This window comes from Pezoporus occidentalis, unplaced genomic scaffold (genome assembly GCF_034315485.1).
Source record: "Pezoporus occidentalis ecotype Australia unplaced genomic scaffold, CSIRO_AGI_Poc_V1 ctg12, whole genome shotgun sequence".
NCBI lineage: Eukaryota > Metazoa > Chordata > Aves > Psittaciformes > Psittacidae > Pezoporus > Pezoporus occidentalis.
The window spans coordinates 8398067-8420240 of record NW_026912994.1 but is presented as its reverse complement, the minus strand read 5'-3'; the positions used below and the strand labels follow the sequence as shown (position 1 = coordinate 8420240).

Sequence of the window (22174 nt, the reverse complement as noted above, 5' to 3'; positions counted from 1 at the left end):
TGTGTTATGTTTCTTAGAGACATATCATTATTGAAGGCAGTTGTCTTCTGGCAAAGAGGTTTTAATGTGTTCAGAGATAACAGTACTGCCTGTAATAAAGGGCAAATCCAGCTGTAGGAAGAAGACAACAGTTTGGAGCTGAGTCATCAATTGAGCTGCATTCTGGTTTCCTAGATGGGAAGTGGGGTTAGGTTAATATAATTACCAGAACATATGAATTTATTGTGGAGGCTTGGCTATTGCGCTTTCCAAGTCTTGGTGTCTCAATGCTGCTAACAAGATCTTTTTTCGACTGTTACTGTCTTTAATTGGCCTGTTTCTGCATGAGTTATCTTTGCTTTCTGTCAGAAAAATAGTCTTCTTTTAGAGAGAGTTTGCCAAGGATTGCTGAGAACACCAAAATCTTTTGGACTGGGGGTTTTTTAGGTGGTTAGATTGAAGGGGTTTAGAAGTAAGGTCTTGACCTCATGAGTTTCTGTATGCTGCTTGGCAGATGCCTGTATTGGCTACCTTGCAGCTTAGATTCCTTCCTAATGTCAATGTTTCCTTTAATTTGAAATGTTAATGCTGCAGCTGCCAGCAGCAGTTGTGCCAGATTGTAGAGTACTTTGCCAGATAGGAAGGATTTTAGGGTTTTTATTTTTTATTTCTTTTTTACATTCCTGTAAAATTGTCTGTACAGGAAAGCTGGTCTGCAAATGGTCTGGAATATTAACTGTACAGCTGGGAAGCCTAAAACACCATCAGTGTCATTGTAACTTTAATCTTTGCTCAAGAAGCTGTTTCTGTGCTAACACAGGACAGGAGACAACTAATATTTTTTTCCTTACTGTGGAATAAGTAGGGATTTTTTTATTTTATTTTTGTTTGCTAGTGGATGTAGCTTTCACTTAACTGCATAAATTAGAAAAACAGGGAAAATAATGTAACTGATTATGACTGGAGCCCTCAGTATTCACAGGTCACTTCCTTGGCGTATTTCATGAAAAAACAGATCTCTGAATTTAGCCATGGGTGACCTTTATATAAATCCTCTCCCTTTTCTAAAGGAGGACTATCCCTGACCATTAATCATTCACTGCTGTTGTGAATCCTGCATGCTTTTCTGCTTCCTTGCCTTAATATGTGTGATCTTCCTACTCATGAGCTGGCTGCCTGACTGCTCTGGCAGGGCTGGGAGTTTTAAACCAGGCTTTCTGGATCGTGAGAAGGTGGAATTTGAGCTGGGGGCTCTCCAGGACCTCTCTAGATGAACAACAATAGTGCTTCCACTTTGTTTAGATTTGGGTCATTAAATAGCGAATTTTACACTGAACTGAAGGAGTAAGTTTGTTTTAGGAATTTCTTTGCTTGATTAGTTTATGTTTTTTTTTAATATCTGACTTTACCTTGCATCAGCCTCTCCTAAAACATACCAGTGAAAGATCCTAGTGCAACATGGACAACAATTAACGGTTCATTGTCTGTTTTTTAAAGTTTTTTAAAATTCAGCTGTTTCAGTGAATTTCTTGTCGCTGCTGCTGTGAAGATGCTTGTGCCTAAAGCCTTACAGCTTTATGCCTCCAGCTAAGGGCTTCTCATAAAAATATGTTTCAGAACACTGTTTAAAGTAATTAGTGTTCTCCCCTGCTCCTTTTCCTCACTTTTGGAGGACTTTATTCGAGTTGTGGTATAGACTGGCCATAGCTATGCACAGGATTTCTATGGTTTTGATTTTAGGAGCTAAAAATTTAAAATTTACAAACCATTATGCCCCCATATGCAAACTTAGAAAGCAAGGTCTTAGTTTCTATTGTGATCTTCTTAAAAATTCTTCTTTTCCCAACTAAGTGTATATTAATCAAGTATAGCTATAGTCAGCTTCTTCGGTACTATTTAGTCCCTTAGTAACCTAAATTGTGAAACTGTGTGTGCTCTACTCTTTCCTCCTGCATGATAACTTTCCTGAGTTTCTGTTTCCTTCTCTTTTTTAAACTTGCATTAGAATCTACGTTTTCCAGTGATTTTGAGTACTATGCTTGTTTCAGGTGTACATTTAGAGCTGCCACTTAAACCCTCTCAGCTTCCTGCGAATAAAATGCACTGTATACTTGGGAGGCCTGTTCCTCCATCATGTTATCTTCTCCCATCTGTAAAATGCACATGGTTCTTGCTCAGTTTTGTGAAGTGCTTTGAAATATGAAATGCTGTTCATTTGGTAAGCGTAGACAGTGTATACATGGGATTGCTTAACTTGTCATTTCAGGCTTGTTTAAAAATGTGCATGGTGCTGAGCAGGAAAGGGGTTTATTTGACAGTGTCATCATGTATGCATACTTTTGCATGCCTCCTTCTCTCAGTATTTACCTTCCAGCAATGCCTGTTTTCCTTGCCTTTTTGCACCAGTCTTCTTGTCTTTGCTTTACTTTTCCACCCTCTTCCTCATCCATACCTGTTTACTAATTGTGCCCCTCCCGCTCCACAATAATACAGGCCCTTTGATGCTGCCGACCGCTGTCATCGTGGTGGAAGCCCGTGGGACGCGTGGGCCCTGCCGAGGACCCGCGCTGCGGAGGGACAGTACACCGCTTTTGTCCATGAGCGCAATGTGAAGAATGCAGGAATGCATAGCGGTGCTGGGACCTATGCTGTCCAAACCACCATGACCAGTCTCTGAGACATGGGCCTTTCTGGAGCTTGAGACTGCTGTCTAGCACAGGCTGGGAAAATATGTTTTGAGCTGTTTCTAAGATAAGGACAACAGACCCAAGGCTGATCATAGAAGGGGGAAAAAACCTTTTATTACAAAGGCCCTTCGTGTTGTGCTGTTGGTATTTAGTCCTTAAAGAAAAAAGTAACATATAGACCAGAAACCACCCATCACTCTTAGATTGAAAAGAGCATATATCTTTTTAATTGTGCTAAGGTTTTTCTTAATCATGGAAAGAAAAATGTTTTATTTTTAGGTGTGTTTAATTTCGAGTGCCATGCAGGCAGTCAGATTCATAATAATGCTACGCGTGGAACTGGTAGGTTATAATGTGTTTCAAAAACATCTTAAGAGAGGTAGAGGATAGAACTGACCCTTCTTTTGAACCATGATTATTTAAAGATATCTAAGATAAATGGTTGATCTGAAAACTAACTTTTTATTTTATTTTATTTTTCTTTTTAGCAAGCCCTCTGCTAAAAAATATTCTTTGGAAATGGAATATAATTATTTTAATTTTTTAAGAATAAAATGATCAGAACTCCTGAAAAGGCAAAGAGTAATTTTTGGTGTTTTTTTTGGTTTCATCGTGTTTGTTTCTGGGTGTTGGTTTTTTTGCTTTCTACAAAATTTTCTTCCTTTTTTTCTTTTTCGTGCTGTGCTCCAGTTAAAGTGAAACCAAAATATTCCTGACAAACACCAGTCCTAACATATGATTCATGAGGTTAATAATTAAGTCAGTGTTAAGACTCCAGCTTCATGGCTCGTTGGTGTTCTTGGGAGCCATTAACAGCATGAAGAACTGCCTTTACCATTGAACACACTGTGTTTTCTAAAGTTAGCTGCTTTTAAATTCCAATATTATTTTCATATTAAAAAGAAAAAAATAGGAAAAAATGTGGTAGAGTGCTTTTAAAATTCACTTATATTGGGCTCTTAGAATAAAGAGGTTTGGAATTATTTTAAATTTGTTTAATTAAGTTTCAAATTTCTACAGAGACCAGAAATACAAAAGATTAGTTTTCAGGTATCCATCTCTGGATACTTGCATCTCTGGATGGATACCAAGCAAGCGAGTCTTTAGCCAGGACATAACTTAATATTGCATGTGGTGTTTTGGCCACTCACCTTTGCATCTGACAGGGGAAAGAGATTGCTAATGAAATATGAGTCTGCTTAGAAAAAAGAGCTAATAAGGATATGCAAGCTACGTGTTAAAGATCTGTGGGATCTGCAGAGATGATCAGAACAATCTGTTGGGCTGGTTTTAGTTTTAGATTTTGCAAGGTAAATGTTGTGAACTTTTGAAGCAAAGCAGAAACTATTTGCTTACTGTTTATGAAGTTGCATAAGAATATGCAAATGGAAACAGGTGTTTTAACTTTATCTTATCATTTCCGTGTAGATGAGAGAGAAGCAGCAATTAATTTGAGTGGAGGAATTTGGGATAGTTTTGCATTTAAAATGCAAGAGCACTGTTGCAATAACAAGTCACTTACTGCAGAGTTATAAGTTCAACTGTGCTTGTGTAGTAGTCAGGCCACTATAAGTGGTGGCTGACTCCTCACGTATCAGAGAAATTTTGTGTAGCTATCACAGAATTAAAGAATAATTGGGGTTGGAAGATGCCTCTGGAGATCATGTGGTCCACCCCCATGCTAAAAGCAGGGTTGAGTAGAACAGGTTGCTCAGGACCATGCCAACCAGGTTTCGAGTATCTCCAAGGATGGAGACTTTACACCCTCTCATGTTCTACCAACCTCACAGCAAAAAAATTTATTTTTTCTTGTGTTTAAGTTAATCTCCTGTATTTCAGTTTGTACCCATTGTTTCTTGTCCTGGACTCCCTTGAGAAGAGTCAGGCTGTTGTCTTTACTCTCCCCCCATCAGGTTTTTTTGAGCTTTCTCTTCTCCAGGCAGAACAGTAGCAGCTGTCTGGCCTCTCCCCCTATGTCAGATGCTCCAAACCCTTGATCGTCTTTCTGGTCCTCTGCTGCTCTTCCTTCAGGAGGTCCACATCTCTTTTGTCCTGGGGAGACCAGAGCTGGGCACAGCACTCCAAGGGTGTCTTACCAGTGCTGAGTGGAGGGCTGGGTGTCCCAGCTGCCTCCTGTGTGCTGGCTGTCAGGGACTGCCTTGGCATGAACTGCAAGTTTGCTAAGTAAAGCTCTGCATAAAGTTTTTGTAGTAGGTTTTTTGCATGACTGGAGAACTAGCCCAGATTCAGGGTAGGGGCAGCAACTCTGATTGCCTGCAATCCATCTGCCTTTAGGATTGATTTGTTTTAGTATGGTGTATGTTGCAAGCTTTTGCCATGTGGCTTTGATTTTTGCATACGTCCTGAAGATTGATTTTGCTCTAAGCTGAGTTTATTTTAGTGTGATTTCATTGACTTAGAGAAAATTGCTGTCCTGGTTCCCACCATGGTAGGTGACAGCTCTTAATAGCAGGTGGGGAAATTGTACCACATTAGTACCAAAACCAGCTAGCTGCATTTTTACAGGGACAGGTCGTGTGCTCTAGAAATAGCATTGAGGAAACAGGTGGATGTCTTTCTAAACAGTGTGGTGGTGACAGATCCCACAAAGGTTAGGCAGCCAGCACCTTTTCCTAAGGGTGTTTCCTTTCCTGTAGTTGTTGGCTTATGTGTGTTATGCTATGTTGGCATTTGGAATTATCTTCAAACAAATGGGAGACAGCAGAAGTCTTGGAACTTAGAACCAGACTCAGCCTGTTTAGTTCAAAACTGAATGAGTTTGAAGAGTCTCCATTTGTAGGATCCTACATAACCAGGATTTTTTTCTTTGCTTTCTTCACTTTAAAAGGAAAAGGAAGTTCATATTTCTGAGTATTTTGCATTTCTGTTCAGAGGAAAAAAATCTGAAAAGGTGACAGGCTTAATTTTACTGCTCTTCTTACTTCAGGTACAGCACTGAATGACTCAAAATGAAGGAAATGAAGAAAGAATTTCCTACTAGTGTGCTACCTTGCAGTGTCAGCATAAGAAACTATTTTGTGTCACTAACAGAAGAAATAAATTAGCTTGTGTGGTGCGCCGCACTGTTTCAAATTAGATTACTTGCAAAAGAATTAGTTCTTTTGCAGCAGACTCACATAGTTACTGTATTTTGTAGATTGTATTCCACAGACTGGAAGGAAGTATAGTTTTGCTTTTCAACTAGGAAATTAGAAAAAAGAAATACCCTCTTTGTAGCTGTCAGCTTTCTCAGTTACCTTATGCATTGTATGCTGTATGGTACAATCTAATAGCAATGTATTTGTCAGGCAAAAAGAAGAAATCATGCAGTAGCTAACTCCCTGTGAGAGTTCCATGTCACAACTTCTGTGTGATTTAGTAGTGGGTTGACAAACCTTTCCGTGCTCTTTGGCTATTCGTAATTATTTGTGTGGCTTGCACTCCTGGTATCTTATATCAGCTTTACCCTCAGAATATTTCTTAAAATATGCTGATAGCAATTGTTTATGAAGACATAAAGCCTGGCACTTACTACTATGCAAAGTTATCCCCTTTTAAGTGGGTAGATACATGTCCTGGGTTCAGCAGTAGCAGTCATTTTTCTCCTTCTTGGTAGCTGGTGCAGTGCTGTGTTTTGACTTCCAGCCTGGGAACAGGGCTGGTGATACCGATGTTTTCGGTTGTCACTAAGTGATGTTTACCCTGACCAAGGACTTTGTGAGTCTCATGCTCTGCCAGGGAGGAGGGGAAGCTGGAAGGAATCAGATACAGGACACCTGCCTCAGGCTAGCCAAAGAGGTATTCCATACCACAGCACGTCATGCCCAGGGTGGGGGGTAACTGGGAGTTACCCGGAAGGACACAGGCTTCTGGGTCAGGCTCGTTTCTTGGCTGGTGGTATTGTATTCCCTTCCCTTGTTATTTTCTCTTATCGTTGTTGTTGGTAGTAGCAGTGGTGATTTGTGTTGTACATTGGTTGCTGGACTGTTCTTGTCTCAACCTGTGGGAGTTGCACTCTTTCGATCCTTCTTACCATCCCTCCAGGTGTGGGGAAGGGAGAGCCTGGGGGGGGCGCCTTGATTGCTCTCAGCCTGGCACCACTCACTGGGAGTGAGTGAACAAGCTGTCTGGCTAGGGTTTAAACCACAACAATACAGGAACGTGGAAAGCTAATGTCCATTTCATTCTTGAGTACTGCACACTGACTGCTGTAGAAATCCCACTTTTCCTGGGAAGCCTTTTATTACCTTTACATTTGGTATGACAGGTCATCAGTGATTTGTAAGAGAAATCTAATTCTCTGCAGTGTTGAAAATAGTGTGAAGAATCTGGGTGGCCTCAAACAATTTAATACTCTCTGGGGAGCTTGTCTTCTGTGCCTGCAAATTCCAGTGGTTGAGGGTCTCCATAGTATGACTTTCTTCTTGTGACTACCTATCTCGGGGTGGCCGAGTAGGTCTTTCAGTGGGTCTGAAGGCAAAATGAGATCACTTTGTACTTGAATGCTGCCTTTGGAGGCTTCTTTTGAGTCTGCCTAAAATGGTGCAAAATGCTAGTGTAATTATCCTACCAATTTTCTAATTAAGATAAATATTATTTTTCACTCATTTTCTCTCCACTCTGCTGCATTGAGAAGAAAAGCATTAGAAGATTACAGCATGAAGAAGTGTTACTAGTGCTGTACGTCACCTCTTACATGAAGTTCATAGGAGCTTATACCTGTTTCCTTCAACATGTCATGGCATTAGCACCTTTCTGTGCTGCAGGCAAACTTTGGATTTCCTATACTGGTTGTCATAGTAAACATTTGGGAGGCTATTTGCAAAAAAATATCAGAAGACAGGAAGAAAAGTGATGGCTTCATGTGAAGATCATAAAACACACCAGCTCTCATGCATAGGCATCCTCCGATAGTAAGATATGGGATTCAGTCTCTGTTTCCTTAAGTGAGAGAGCATCTATTCCTTCCTGTTTCTTCTAATAATTGAAGTTCTCTGTATCCATCATACCTTCTTTGCAAGACTATCTGCTGCTTGCCTTTTCCAATTAGTGCTGCACAGAGAGGCTGTACAGTAGGTGGGAAAGTTTCCTATTTACTTTGCTAGTAGCTTATTCCTCTGCTTTAAGAGAATCAAGCAGGTGACCTCAGTTTGCCTCACAGCAATTAATTGTGTCCTGGATTCAGCAGTAGCAGTCATTTTTCTCCTTCTTAGGAGCTGGTGCAGTGCTGTGTTTTTGACTCTCAGCCTGAGAATAACGCTGATAACACCAGTGTTTTTAGTTGTTGCTCGGTAATGTTTAGTCTGACCAAGGACTTTCTGAGTCTCATGCTCTGCCAGGGAGGAGGGGAAGCCGGGAGGAAGCAGAGACAGGACACCTTACCCAAACTGACCAAAGAGGTATTCCATACCACACCACGCTATGCCCAGTATATAAACGGGGGCAGTTACCCGGAAGGGCTAGGTCACTGCTTGGGTTGGGCTGGGTATCAGTCGGTAGATGGTGAGCAGTTGTATTCTCTTCCCTTGTTATTTCCCTTATCATTATTATTATTGGTGGTAGCAGTGGTGATTTGTGTTATACCTTAGTTACTGGACTGCTCTTATCTCAATCTGTGGGAGTTCCGTTCTTTTGATTCTCCTCCCCGTCCCTCCGGAGCGGTGGCAGGAAGGGGGGGTAGTGAGCTAGAGGCTGTGTGGTTCTGGGTTGCTGGCTGGGCTTAAGCCACGACATTGTCTTAAGATGATTCGTACATTATTAGCACTAAAATGGTGGTATCCTATAATCTGTTTCAGAGGTATGTTTTTAACATTGGAAGGATTCTTTTGAGTGCTTGAGTTGGAGGGAGGAGTTTTTTCAAGGAGCCTCTAGTGAAACAGAGGTTCCAGGGCTGGAGGGAGGCATGGGGCATTAAACCCAGTAGCGATAAGGGGCAGGTTGGTCTGAACTGTCAAATAGAAGTGTTTCTGTCTATGCATAAGGGGTAAGTTCTGTTGTGGCAAGTGCTTGCATGATATCATTGTTCTCGTATCTAGGACAGGACTTTCAAAAGGGATAGATTTTTCTTCTTAAACTAAATATTGCAACCAAACTATATGTAAGTAAGTGTGATTGTTGATTGAAATGGGGGACAGTCAAACTGCAGTTGTGTGCACCAGTTGTCTGATCAGACATCATGTTTGCAGCAGTTGTTTTTTCCATATTTGTTACAATTTGCTGTTAGGATAGCTTTAACAGTGTGCTGTTAGGATAGTTTAACAGTTTAACTGTTCCTGAACTTCAAAGAGATGGATGAGATTACTGACTGCATGTGCAACATAAGCATCACAATGTAACTTTTGTTGTAATTGTTTTTCTCTTTTGTAAATACAGATGGTAGGACAAAGTAAAAAGGAGATGTTGCCATTAGAAAGCAAAGGAGGTGAAAGAAGTGATCCTGACAGGGTACAGAGTACATGCTATGGTTCACATAAAATACTGTCATAGCTAAGATTTCCTTCATGTCTCTGCTCAAGTTAATAAAACTGAAACTAGTTAAAGGTGTGCCTAACCATTAGCATAGTGTCGGTGCAAACCTATGCAGTGCCCCCTTCTGCCCTCTGTTCTACTTAAGAATGCTGGGTGTACAAATAGCTTTTTGTGAACAGTTTCAACTTTCTTCCCCCTTTTTCTTGAGAAGCATTTCTAAAGCATATTTTGAGTTTGTTAGAAAAACTTCAGATGTTTATTCCAAAAAGTGTATTTAATGGATAAAAACTTTCCTTCTCCTCCTATGTGATGAAAAAGCAGGCAACATGGACCCGTTCTGTCATGAAGTTACTGCTACAGACATGATATGTTGCCCCCCCCCCTTTTTTTTAAACTCACTGAAAGCCAGTGTCTATTAGTTATCTGAAACAGTTTTTACAGAATGTGTCTGATTACCAAAAAAAAAATTGCATGTGTTCAAGGTTTTTTTTGTTACAGAAGAGTGGTAACATGATTCTGCATATCTCTGCTCGTCTTTCTACCTTTGCAGCATACCTTTTGTTGATTTGCTAGACAGCACAGAGTTGCCAGAAACTTGTGTTGATGATGCAATAGGTCATCCAGTTGTTGGCTTGGCAACAGGAGATTCAGAAGAGGCTGTTAGTTGCCCCCATCCTGGCACAAAGGAAACTGCTACTGAAAAAGCAGACTCTGATTGTAAGCAAACTTACTGATTTTTTTTTTTCCTATTATCATGATGTGTGGAGTTAAAGTTAAATGATTAGGTTGTTATGAGGTCGCTTCCTGACCAAAATTCAGAAGTGTTTTAGGAAACTCCCTGAGATTATAATGCATAGGACAGTTTTACCCACAACTAGGGCAACAAAGTCAGTCAGCTCGCCCTGTTTCAACTGGAAGCAACTCATTTCCACAGGCAGAGGTACAAGGAAAAGTCACAGTTCTTCATGGGATTTGATTTCAGCCACAGATACAGTGAAGTGCGGCCATCTGAGCGATTAGCTCGTGCTGCTTGCTCATTCTTTGTGAGGATGGTTGGGTTAATGAACGTGAGGGGTGCAGAGTGTTGTGATTAGGTACATACAGTCTGTAGGCTTAGAAGTTGTATTCAAAGCTGAGTAAGTAGCTTTCCCTATCCCTGTGCTTTCCCCTAAAGCTTTAAAGCCATTGAGTTAGTGTTCAGGACTAATGCAAGTTACAAGTCATGTAACTCCATCATGACATTAAGAAGTTGATATCTTTTTTGTCTTTTTCAGCATTTGAAGACACATTCCTAAAGCTGAAACAGCTGGAGACAGAATGCAGCAGCCCTGTGCTACCGGAGCATCCTAATGTGAACATAAATGTGCAGGTACTTGGGCTTCCTTCCTCCTGGCTGCATCACTGAGCTTTGTTTAGATCATTCTGAGAAGTCTTGCACTTACTTTGGGCTGTTTGCAAGATTTTAAAGAGTATGAGTGAGTTGTACTGGGGGGTAGTAAAGAAAATATGAATTCTTTGTTATATATAAACTTGTGTGTGACAAGGCAGTGAGATAAAGATGGGGGCAGGGATGCAAATACATGTGTGCAGTCTGCAGCCTGGGGAAATTTTCCAAAATCCATGGGAGTAAAAGGCATAAATGCTTGAAACGTTCCTCAGGTATCTTTACCTGTACGTTACGTAACTCCATTATGTTGTATAGTTCACCCTCTTTCTGGGGGAGGTTTGCTGCTTTCCTGTTTCTTTTTTCCCATTAACTTTTTTTCAGTTACCGTTTGGTAACCCTCCCAGCAATTGTTCTGAAGATTTGTTTTAAGTCAAGCTTGGTGATCGGTCCCTCCTGTTAAGTAACCAGTTTTTACCTGCTTTCTGAAGTAGGTGCTAGTGCTTTTTATGTTTACTTAGAGAGGAGTGATGTGATTTGATTGAGTGCTCTCATAAATGCTTTGGAGCAAGTCAGGCTGCATTTCCACAAGCAACTGAGCTAAAGTACTAGCTTCAGTGCCCTGAACAGGATGAGGGCTCTTTTCACCTTCGATCCTCCCTTACAACAGCAGTGAACTTTCATAGATTCACTGGTTGTCAGACTACTGCACCTATGCAGGATGTTGGGGTTTTTAATGAGCTTTAAAAAAAAATGTAATTTAGATTTCCCTTACTCTGTTACCCTGGTGTTAAAGCTTTAGGTGCTTCACTGCACTTTGAACAAGCGAAGAGAGTAAAACACCTGGCAGTGTTTCCTCTGGTTGTACTATCCTACCCTGTAGGGAGGCCCAAGAATTTATCAAACTTTGGTGAAACAGCTATGATTTTTCTTGCTGCTTCAATAGTAAAATGAACCAGGTACCACAAGAAGTGTTTAGCAGTATGTGTTTGGGCTAAGCCCATTCCTGAATGTTTGTCCTCCCCTTTTGTGTAAGAGAAGGCTGCTGCATTGTGTGCTTGGTGCTGCAGGCAGTTTGGTTCGTGTCCCCTTTAAAGACTTGTCAGGGATGCCTTGTGCACCTCTCTGCTAGGTCAGTGTATTACAAAGATTAACAAGTCTCTTAAGATTAGTCAGTAGCCTGTAGGTCCTGTTATGCCAAAACACTGCCTCCATATAAACTAAAGCAAATGAACAGTTTATTTCAGAATATTTTTGCCTGTTGAGCTCCATTTAGTTCAGACAGAGAAGGGAAAAAGCATTTAATTGGTTACATGGAGAGAGTGGAGCAGTGTGTGTTAGTGTTTTTTAAATCGTGGCTGATATATAGTAAGCAAGATAAGATTCCTGTAAGGATCTAATCTAATAAACAGATGCCAATACAGTACAGTTACAGTTATCCAGCTGCTGTCATATGAGGTGCCAAGTAACTTTGGGTGTTAGAGGTTACAGATACTGGGGCGATAGTAACCTGATTAGAGAGCAGGAACTTTTGCATAACTGAGAAATACGTGATGGATCAGTGGTATTCCAATGTGATTCTTCTTTTGGGTAAACAAAACTTCAGCTTTCAAGAGGGAAGTTCAGATCATGTTGTAAAAATATAAGAGTAGATAATCAGTGGTTTTCCTTGGGTAGAAAAGACTGAATAAAGCTTTTCAGCCTATGATGTAGCATACCAAGAGGTCTCTTGAGAGTGTTTGTTTAAAAAGGTACACAAAGATTAGAGACTGTCCCTGTATACTCTAAATTCTGTATGTTTCAAATTGCAAAGACATGTAGGTTGCAGTAATACCAAATGAGCACACCCGGTTGTGATTAGAGATGAAAATTAATGGTTTGGAAAGGAGTCCTGAAAAGAGTGACCTAAGAATAACTGTTGAAACCACTTTTTTCCTGCTTTTGAAGGCTGCTTTAGAAAAAATACATATTTCCACTTGTAGTGTTTGTTACAAAACATACCCATTGGCTTTCCTCCTGCACTTCTGTTCTTAATCTCTTTGTAGAAGAGATGTTTATGGCATATTCTGACTGAACTGACTGGGACTGTAATATATCCACTAAAACCTTGCAACGAGCTTCGATCCTGGAGCTTGCTGCTGCTTCAAATGAACAGGGTCTTAAAGCATTCTCTCTGAAAGTGTGTGATTACAGATTTCAATATATCTTGTCTCCCTTAAGTTTTACCAGTGCATAAGGTACCTGCTATGTAGAGACAGTTACAGTACATAAAAGGTTTGGTAAAATGCATCATGGTAAAGCATTAGCTTTCAGTTATGAGGGCAGAGCTGTATCCTGAATTTTGTAAGTGGCACTGTCAAATGCCAACAAACTGCTTGTTTTACCTTTGTTAACTAAAAATAACTAAAACCTGTTTTCTGTCAGGGGTCAAAGATGGCATGACAATCATCTCTATTAATTCAGTACTTGTAATCAACCAAACTGGATTGATTTCTTTGATAGGGAAATATTTATCTAGCTATCCATCTTTTTTTAGGAAAAAAGAGAAATCTTTGTAGAATGAAAACTGGGAAGGGGGGAATGAATGGTTTCATTCTTCACCACTACTCCCTGCCAAATTCTGTTGGGATGGAAGAATGTGACTTTGTCCTTTCCCAGCTTTCTCTAGCACAGTGACCAGATCTGCCAAAAGAGATCTGCAAATAGCTCTTAAATACACACTCAGCTTTCATCAGCTGCTGAAGTGAAAGGAACAGTAAAAAGTTCACCCTGTTTCACCATGTTTGAAGTCTTCTCTGGAGTCAGGAATGCGAGGACGTGAGGGTTTTCTTTTTCTGAATTTGTTGTGATCTGTAAACATGTGGAAATTGTTCCAAAATTAGTCTGTATTAGACTCCCATCTCTGTGCACAAAGTGATTTTTCAGTGGCACCAGGAATGCTGCTCAGAAGCACAAAGGATTGGGATCGCACACCGCTGTTGCTGTCTTTAGTCTTTGTTTTTCCTTCCCTTTTTACATTGCTGCGTAGTTATGTATTTTAACTGAAGAATTGAGTACAAATATAGCTTGTTTGGTACATGGAAACAGTAACAATTTGTAATGAGCTAGACTATTGATGAACCCCAGCAGGTTTATTGGTTTATGTGAACAACAGAACTGTCTTGTAAATGAGACGTCTTGAGGTGTTGTCAGGTGCCAGATGCTTTCCCCTCTAGCTATATGCTCTTTCCATTAAAAAAAAAAACATAATACAGTAAAACACCAGTGCTTTTTTCAGTCACAAAATAGAAAGGATTGAGAAAAATGTTTCTTTAATATTGGTGAAAATATTGAATAGAACTTACACTTGATTAAAATATTTCTTAATAGTACTAAACTTTTCCAAAAGTTGGGAATCTAATCATTAATAAACTAAAAGCAACTTAATTAAACTGTTTGTTCAGGTGTTCAGTTAAAATATCAAGTTTACTGTATCAGTGGTACTGGAATAGCGCCTTAGAAATTCTGTCAGGGATTTGTATAAACCATCTGCTTCAGTGGGGTCCAGTGTAAGAATTCAAGGGTTATCACGCTTGGGTACTGTGACTGTACAGGTAATAATAATTCAGTTTTAATTCTTCCAGACTTTTGGCAATTTCAGCAGCTTCTCTAAAATAAGAACACTTAAACATTAATTATTTTGTTTGTCTTCATGAATTATGGGAATGTGTGTCTCTTAATATCTGCTAGCAATAGTCACTAGCAACACTGGGTGTTCCTCCTCATACTTGTGTTGATCATGTCAGCACTTACGTTGACAGGGGTCTTGAGTATTTTGCAGAGTTCATTGCTGACTGGAGTCAGAATTTTAAAAGGGTTCTCCTCTAGAGTCTCGTAAGCTCCTGTTTGGATACCCTGAGAGATGAGAAAAGGAGGAGATAAGGAAACTTTTTCCCCTCTCTAAAGGCTAAATACTTAGAAGTTCTCACTCCAGTGAATGAAAAAAAGCTAAAGGGGGATGGAGAGCTGTGTGTAGGACAGGTATTCACCTCTCTAACTCCTCTCCCATGCTCACTCTGTGCAATGGGCTTCATTCCTTCTGGACACGCTGCAGTTGGTGCATGTGGGAATGCAGCAGGGGGTGCCTGCCCGGGGGGGTGTTGCAGGGATGGAGCACTGGCCCCCAGGAAAGAGCCAGCTTCAGGGCATATGCTGAGGAAAGTAGGACTCTGTCTCCCCCTGCTGAACCGTATCCTGAGAAGAAAGGTCACGAGATTTAGTTTTCACTCAGCTGATTAACTTCTGTTGCTAATCAAATAGCAATTAGTAAATTGAATGCTTAATTAACGTTTTGTAATTAAGTAATGCAGTTCACATAATGAAATACACTGTAGTGAAAGGTATCTCATTTTTAATTGTCTTCATTTTATATCTGCCTGCTAGTTTGTTCTGATATCATCAGTGATGGAAGAGGTAGTTAATAGCACACTAAACTGTTGTTCTAAGTGGATTTTAAGTTAAAAACCTTCCAACTTGCATTTCAGGGTAAATTATCAATTTATAGTCAGGCTTTACTGGTATGATAAAATACGATGGTTGCTGTATTGATTTACAGGTAAACTAGGCTGCAAATATAGACTCCAGTTCTCACACACTGTATTTTTAGCACAGCACTTTACATCTTCACTTTTAAGCATTGTACTTTTTTTTTTACTTTATGTTTTGCTGTGACTTTGCAACTGAGTTCCAAAATAAAGGGGGAAATGCTTTTTCATTTTGGTATAAATCTGGTAACTTTCCCCTTCCTCAGAGCACTGTTGTTATTTAGAGATGTTAATAAATTTCAGCCTAGAGTTTTCCATGTGGGAACTGCTTCTAATAAAGATTTTTTTTCCTGTCTAGGATGAAGTGGTGAAGTTGACAGATAAATGTCTTAACAATGCAATTGAGAGCCCAGTCGTAGCAGCAACGTGGCTTCCAGCAGATATCAAAAGTAATATCCTGAAGGCCCAGGCAGAAGTAGGGCACAAGGTAAATACTCATCTGATAAGGACTGTGATGCTTTCAAATGCTTTATTTCTCTTCAATTGCCTGGTGGTGGTGAAGGTGCCTTGCAGATAAGGATATTCCAGGAGCCAAAGTCCAAGGCAGAGTAAAGAGAGCCTTTCAGGCTTTCTTCACAATAATAGTGGTCCAGTTTTGGAACAGCGTTTGCCCAAGGAGGAACCTCCATCCTTGATGATAACTCCATCCTTGTTAACTGGACAAAGCCCCGAACAAGCCCTGGTTTGAGTGGTTCTTGAACCAGATAACTCCAAATGTTGCCTTCTAACCAAGAACGTGTTCTGTGATTCTGTGACTAGCACTTTGCTTCTAGCATGTCCAAGTAGATTCTGTAGCAATTAGTGGTATTTTATTTGGCTATGTTGGCGAGTTATTTTCATTTCTACACTGAATTGATGCTTTAAGTCCCTGAGCAGTAAAAGAACATAGTTTCATGCTGGCAGGAAGGCACTCTGCTCTTCTGTGATTCTCTGAACCAACACAAGATGGAAACAGGTATCAGAAATGTCTTTGTTCATTTTTTTTCTTCTCAGGTCATAAGAGAAGACAGCCTGACAGGTGTCAAGAATTCCAATGTTCAGGATGCTGCTGCCAGGTACTGAATAGATTTGGAAGAAACATGTGATTTAGTTACCCAAATACAGCACTGAGAACCTGCAGTTCACTGTGGACTTCTGGTGGTTCAGTGATCATTGCATTTTACCTTGCGTAGTGTAGCTTTACCTGGTGAGTGTGAAGTGGTTTTAAAATGAAAACCAGCAAAGTTTTATTATATACAAGGTAATCCAGATACTCTTTATTTGCCCGTATTTTAATTTGATAAACATCACTGCAACAGCAGCTTCAATCACTATAGTTACTTCTAACCTGTGAACAACTTCAGTGTGGGGAGAGAGGATGGGACTGTTTACAGTAGCTGTTTTCTAGTGAGAGAAAAAAAATTATGTGCAAAACTAACAGTTGATTTCCTGAGAATTACAGAATCTCAAATGATTGCTAGTTTCAGTTGGTGTTTCATGCACTGAAAAAAGTTAGTTACAACATGTAATTTCTTGACCACTTACGAAGATAAGCATGTGTCACACCTCAAAGAGCACATGGGGGTAGTGAACAAAATGTACATCTAGCCATCTCAAAAGTGTGCTGTAACTAGTGATTCATGAAGAGCCTCCCATGGAAGGCTGTACTTGTTTTGTTTTTTTGTTTTTTTGTTTTTGTTGTTTTGTGCCAGGAACATTATCCCATCAGGCAAAACACAGAGTAGTCCCCCAACAACCAGTCCAGTATTTCTGGACCCAGGAGAGCTGCTGAAAGCAATCCCTGCCTCAAACATCTTTGTTCTGTAAGTGATTCAGGAGAAATGTGTTTCTGGGATAAAGGAACCATGTGGAGATTAGCATGAGCAGGTCTGAAAATATGAGGAACAGTTGCTGAGCTTCTAGGCTACATCTGACTAAGCAGGTTGACAAATGCATCTTCAAGTACTGTTGCACCAGTTGATCAATACAAGGCAGGCCTTGGGGTGAATATCTTAGCAAGCATTGAGTGAATCTCTCTCATCTTCTGAAAGGACTGAAATACCTGACATACTGCTGCTCTGGCTCTAAAGAAGAAGATAAGAGCATGGCTGGGAAGGCTTCAGGCGAATTAGGAACAAGGGCTGAAGAAGCTCCTTTGAGATAGAAGATGCTGATAACTGTTGGGTCTATACACAACTGTAGCTGAAACCATGAAAGAGAGCAGTAATCTGCAGAAATAGTTGGAAGGCATTTTCTTCAGCATGCTTACAAGTATGCCACACATAGAATTGGTGTCCAGTTTTTGGGTTGAGCTATCAGGGAGGAGCAGCAGTGTTTCTTGCTATCCAGGTAGTGTGCTGATAAGAATGTTTTCTCCTTTCAGTAATGCACTGAATGAGAACCATGCTGCCTCTAACCATGAGGACCTGCTGACTCCAGCTAATCTGGCTCCACCTGAGGAGGCTGCTGTTTCAAAGGTATCACCACCTGTCAGCCTGGAAGGTTTCTGTATGTCACATTCTGAGCTGCTGCCGCCTCCAGGCAAGCACAGCAGACCTTGCCGCATGCCTCTCATAACTCAGTGAATACCAGTCTTGGTGAATGCCAGAGTGCTTTCTGGAGCAGGCAGGGTCACTGTATACATCTCTCCAAAGGCCATTTCTGAGTGTCCTTTAAGGTTTTTTGCCTGAAACTTCTTTTTCTAAACCAATTGTTTTCCTCACACTTGTGGGGAGCCCTTTATACCCCAGTGATTTGATGCTTGACATTGTTTCCAATATGTTGATGAGAATAAGTAAAATAAAAAGTCTATTGAAAAAGATTATACATAAAAATTTGAGAGAACAAACCTGATAAGCCATGGCATTCATCAAGAGCATAACATTAAGTTCCTTAACATAATTTGGGAAGCCACTGGAGTATTCAGCAGACCTGTCTGATTACTAATGGGAATTCAATTCAAAACTGATTTATTCCATAGAGCACTCCAGATGATCATGACGTTTCCTTAACATCACTGACAGAGAATCTAATTGACTTTACAGAAGCCACACCTCGGGTAAATGTATTTCAAAATCAGACTTATTCCTTCAAATGTACAGTGGGTTTTACTCATGAACTCTCCTCTGGCTCTAGCATCTGTCAACCAGGCTTGGATCTGCTGCAGTAGAGTGAAGTGGTGATTGACCTGGATCACTGCGTATATGCTGCCCTACTTGAAGAGTGGCTGGCGTAGGGTTGTGAACACTGCAGCTTTGTAATGGGAGTGAAGGAACCTGAAGAATTAATTTGTATTTGTGCCACAAGAGCCTGTAGTATTTAGTATAGCTGTGACTGCCAGCCTGCTTCTTAGGCTTCTGGGTATATATAACACTTGAGAAATTATATGTAAATGTGCATACACACACAGAGACATATGTATGTGTGTGTATATATATATAAAATAAATACTTGAAAAATAAATTTTAACACAAAACAACCCTTTTATATAGGTAAAGAAATATCTTATAATCTGTGCTGGCAAAAAAAATGTTACTGTGTGCACCAAAAAACAAGGAAGGAGTAGGACATCTGAACTGTTCACAGAAATGTGCTCTCAGTAAATGTTGTTCACAAAGCAGGAAAAGATAATGGGTTCAGTTGCCTTTGGAAGGGAGTACTATGTTGAAACTGCTCCCAGTGAGTTTCTGTGAGTGAGTGGGTGTTAGCTGTATGCTCTGTGGGTGCCATTTACCTTCTGGTACAAAGTCAGATCTGCAGCTCATCACTAGCGTGGTTTAAAGATTAGCAGTAGACAACTACCCGAGATGGATGTGGGGGACAGGATTGCTTTGGGAGGCAGTATTTTAGAATGTTCTCAGCTACTTCCAACCTTTCCTAATGAGCATTTGTTTGGTTCTTGTAGGTGTCCTCCCAGCCCGTGATAACACCGAGGTGGATAGTGCCAGTGAGTTATTTGACCAATCCTTAACAAGTAAAATAGTAAAATATAATATTTTTTAATAATTTGAAAGCCCACAAAATAACATACTAGACCAGAAATAAAGCAAATTCAGCTGGAGTAAATCAAACAACACATATATTCTGTTAATATATAAACTTTGGGATGTTGGTTGATGAGAAGCTCAACATGACACATCAATGTGCACTTGCAGTCCAGAAGCCAGACATATCCTGGGCTGTATTAAAAGAAGCATGGCCAGCAGGTTGAAGGAGGGTGTTTCTCCCCCTCTGCTCTGCTCTTATGAGACCGCATTTGTAGTACTGTACTCAGCTCTGGGGTCCCAACATAAGAAGGATGTGAATCTCTTGGAATGAGACCAGAGGAGGGCCACAGACATGATCAGAGGGCTGGAGCAATTCTGCTATGGAGACAGGCTGAGAGAGCTGGGTTTGTTCAACCTGGGGAAGGCTGCTGGGAGACCTTAGAGTAGCCTTCCAGTGCCTAAAGGGGGCCAACAAGGAAGATGGAGAGGAACTTTTCTCGAGGACAGGTAGGGACAGGACAAGGGGGAATGGCTTTAAACTGAAAGAGGCGAGATTCAGATTAGATACAAGGAAGAAGTTCTTCACTGGGAGGGTGGTGAGGCGCTGGCAGAGGTTGCCCACAGAAGTTGTGGCTGCCCCATCCCTGGTAGTGTGCAAGGCCAGGTTGGACGGGGCTTAGAGCAACCTGATTTAGTGGAAGGCATCCGTGCCCATGGCAGGGAGTCTTAAGGTCCCATCCAACACAAACCAGTCTATGATTAGCTTGTCTTGTCCTGGCAGGTTTTTATTTCAGTTTTCTGTTTTGTTCTCCCCAATTCAGACTGGACTTATTCCCAATGGACCTTTGGGAAATGATGTTGCCTTAGCTATGAAGGCAGTGAAAGGCAGCATGGAGACCCTGTTGTCATCAGCTGGATTGCCACCACCCCAGCAGACATCTGAAATCCTTGCAAGGTAAGGTGTCCTCAGCACACACTTCAGAGTCTGTATGGGGTAGAAGGGAAGCTTGTGCTCTTACTACTTCCATTTAAACAATTATAGTGGTCATTTATACAGAGTACCTTGTTTTGCTGTGCTTACAAGCTACAGTTCTGTCTTGCTAAATTATAGCATTTGAAATCTTATAAAGAAATAGAGCAGCTGATGTGTGTATATTTTTGTATATCATTGGAGCGTAAGGAAACTTTCTGAAATTCAGGTAAGTAAAAGAACAAAGCATACAAATTTAGCTGGAATTTGAGGTACATCTGTGTCATTGTAAGAGCTATAAAATTGAATGATTCTTTTTAGTTGTCATTTCAGTTTGTTTCCTTATCCACGAACATGTTTTAGTACTGGAGTAAAATGATGGTACAAGTGAATTTTCGGAGAAATGTCATTACAGTGTTCCAATACTTGTCAGGATTGGCAGGGGTGATGGGTGGCAGGGGGATTGATCTCATTAAATTACAAGGGGAACAGCTATTAATGCATTTTGCAACAATACTCTTTAATAGAGTCATGGCAGAGGAGTGTATTTACTGGACCTCTTTTATTTTTTTCCGCCTTTTAGCTGTGTTTCTGAGGATACTACAATAAGAACGAAGTGTTTACTTACCACAGAACTCTAGAAGGAGTTTCTGCACCTTCCCACTTTGTAGAAAGTCAAATCTTCTAACACACCTCCAAGGTATCCTTCAAGAAGGCTTGCTTGGGTTCTTGCTGAACAGGAGTCAAACAGCCTGCTGGTTTGCTGGGATCCAGGAAGAGACTTCTACATTTATTGCAATCTAACTGGAATTACTGTCAAAATCAGAATGTAAAACCAATGCACGTTTGATCTTCTCCTCAGGGAGAAGTGAAGTACCACACTGGAACTAATTCTGAACACGAGGAACAGAATCTGGTTGTGTTCCATTCACGCTAGGTTTAGTCTTGCGTACCCTGTGCTGCCTCTCAGGTGTTAATGGGAAGCGTTCACTGTGAAGTTAGTGTTGTAGCGTGCGACCACAGTGTAGAAGTGTGAGCACATATCCCTATCTCTCTAGATTAACAGTGGAAAGATTAGGAGAATTTGTAGGGCCACCTCGTGGCCGTGCTATGTACACAATATTCTCACAGTACTGATGACTGCTTCATACAGCCAAGGACATTTTCTTCTGTGTGATTATACACTGTTTTTCCTTTGTTTTACCAACACATACTCTCCTTTTTGGCCTTAAACCCCTTAATAATCTTTGCACCTCTTTTTACAGTACCTGGAAAGAATGAAAATCTAGTCCATCCATGATCAACTGTGCTGACTGGATTTGAGCTGCAATTTGCAACCAGGAAAAGGAAAATTAACCTGCCAAACAACTTTTAGCATTAGCAGGCTACAGCAGAGGTCCCGCATTTTGACACTGATTATTTGATTTCCTGTATGACTCAAATACACATGTTCTAGGCTAGAGGTATGTCTGTTTTAAATGCTGAAGCAGTGAAGGCACTTCAGGAACTGCTTATTGGTTAGTTTTGTTGTCTTAGAACTAGGAAGGAAAATTATTTTCTTGTTTCTATCTTGTTTCTGGATGTTGTTTCCAGATGCTGTGCTTTGGGAATGCTTTTATCAGGGATGTTAGCAGTGTGTGGGTACAACTAGATCAGTTCTTAACACCACCACAAATCCTGTTCCGAGTGTTATCTAGTAGTTGTATGTGGAACAAAGAATAGAAGGAATAAGGTGAAAACAGGAAAAAAAGATAAAAAGCTCCTGTAAGCAGTTCACTCCATTGCAGAACAAAGGTAGAAGCACTTGCTGGTGAAGGCCTCTTGGTGCTCAAGTCAAGTACAGGATAAAACGCGTACAGTTTGAAGAGATCATTTTAATCCTGGGTAGCAGTATCTCCACGTGGCTATGGAGAGGTAAGCATGTGAGCTCTAGGGGTACAGCCTGTGAAAAGGTCAGTGCAGAATCAGAGGAGAAACACAGAAGCCCAATGGTAAAACTCCACATCTGCTAACAGGGGAGAACGTAGGTGGAACAACTGGGATCTTTCTTAGGAGGAGGTTTGTACATAGCACTGGGGTTAAAGGATGTTTTCTGCACAGTGCTGCTGTTTATAAATATTTATATACATGTGTTTTTT

The 22174-nt window shown here is 40.6% G+C and overlaps 1 protein-coding gene across 9 annotated transcripts in view; it reads left to right on the top strand.

Moving 5' to 3' along the window:
• Positions 1–21559, top strand: part of EPB41L5 (erythrocyte membrane protein band 4.1 like 5) — a 56008-nt gene extending 34449 nt beyond the window's left edge. For 4 of the 9 annotated variants that reach the window (XM_062607140.1, XM_062607142.1, XM_062607143.1 and 1 more), the window contains exons 17-26: positions 9685–9851; positions 10409–10503; positions 15400–15528; positions 16095–16156; positions 16793–16903; positions 17464–17557; positions 18061–18138; positions 18985–19026; positions 19888–20021; positions 20620–21559. In XM_062607140.1, coding sequence (XP_062463124.1) covers positions 9685–9851; positions 10409–10503; positions 15400–15528; positions 16095–16156; positions 16793–16903; positions 17464–17557; positions 18061–18138; positions 18985–19026; positions 19888–20021; positions 20620–20677 — 970 coding nt within the window. In that variant the 3' untranslated portion in view covers positions 20678–21559. Of the gene's footprint in view, positions 1–2472; positions 3241–9684; positions 9852–10408; positions 10504–15399; positions 15529–16094; positions 16157–16792; positions 16904–17463; positions 17558–18060; positions 18139–18984; positions 19027–19887; positions 20022–20619 lie in introns of those variants that run through there. The other 5 variants (XR_009962462.1, XM_062607145.1, XM_062607144.1 and 2 more) reach the window with 5 other exon arrangements.
• The last annotated feature ends 615 nt before the right edge of the window (positions 21560–22174 follow it).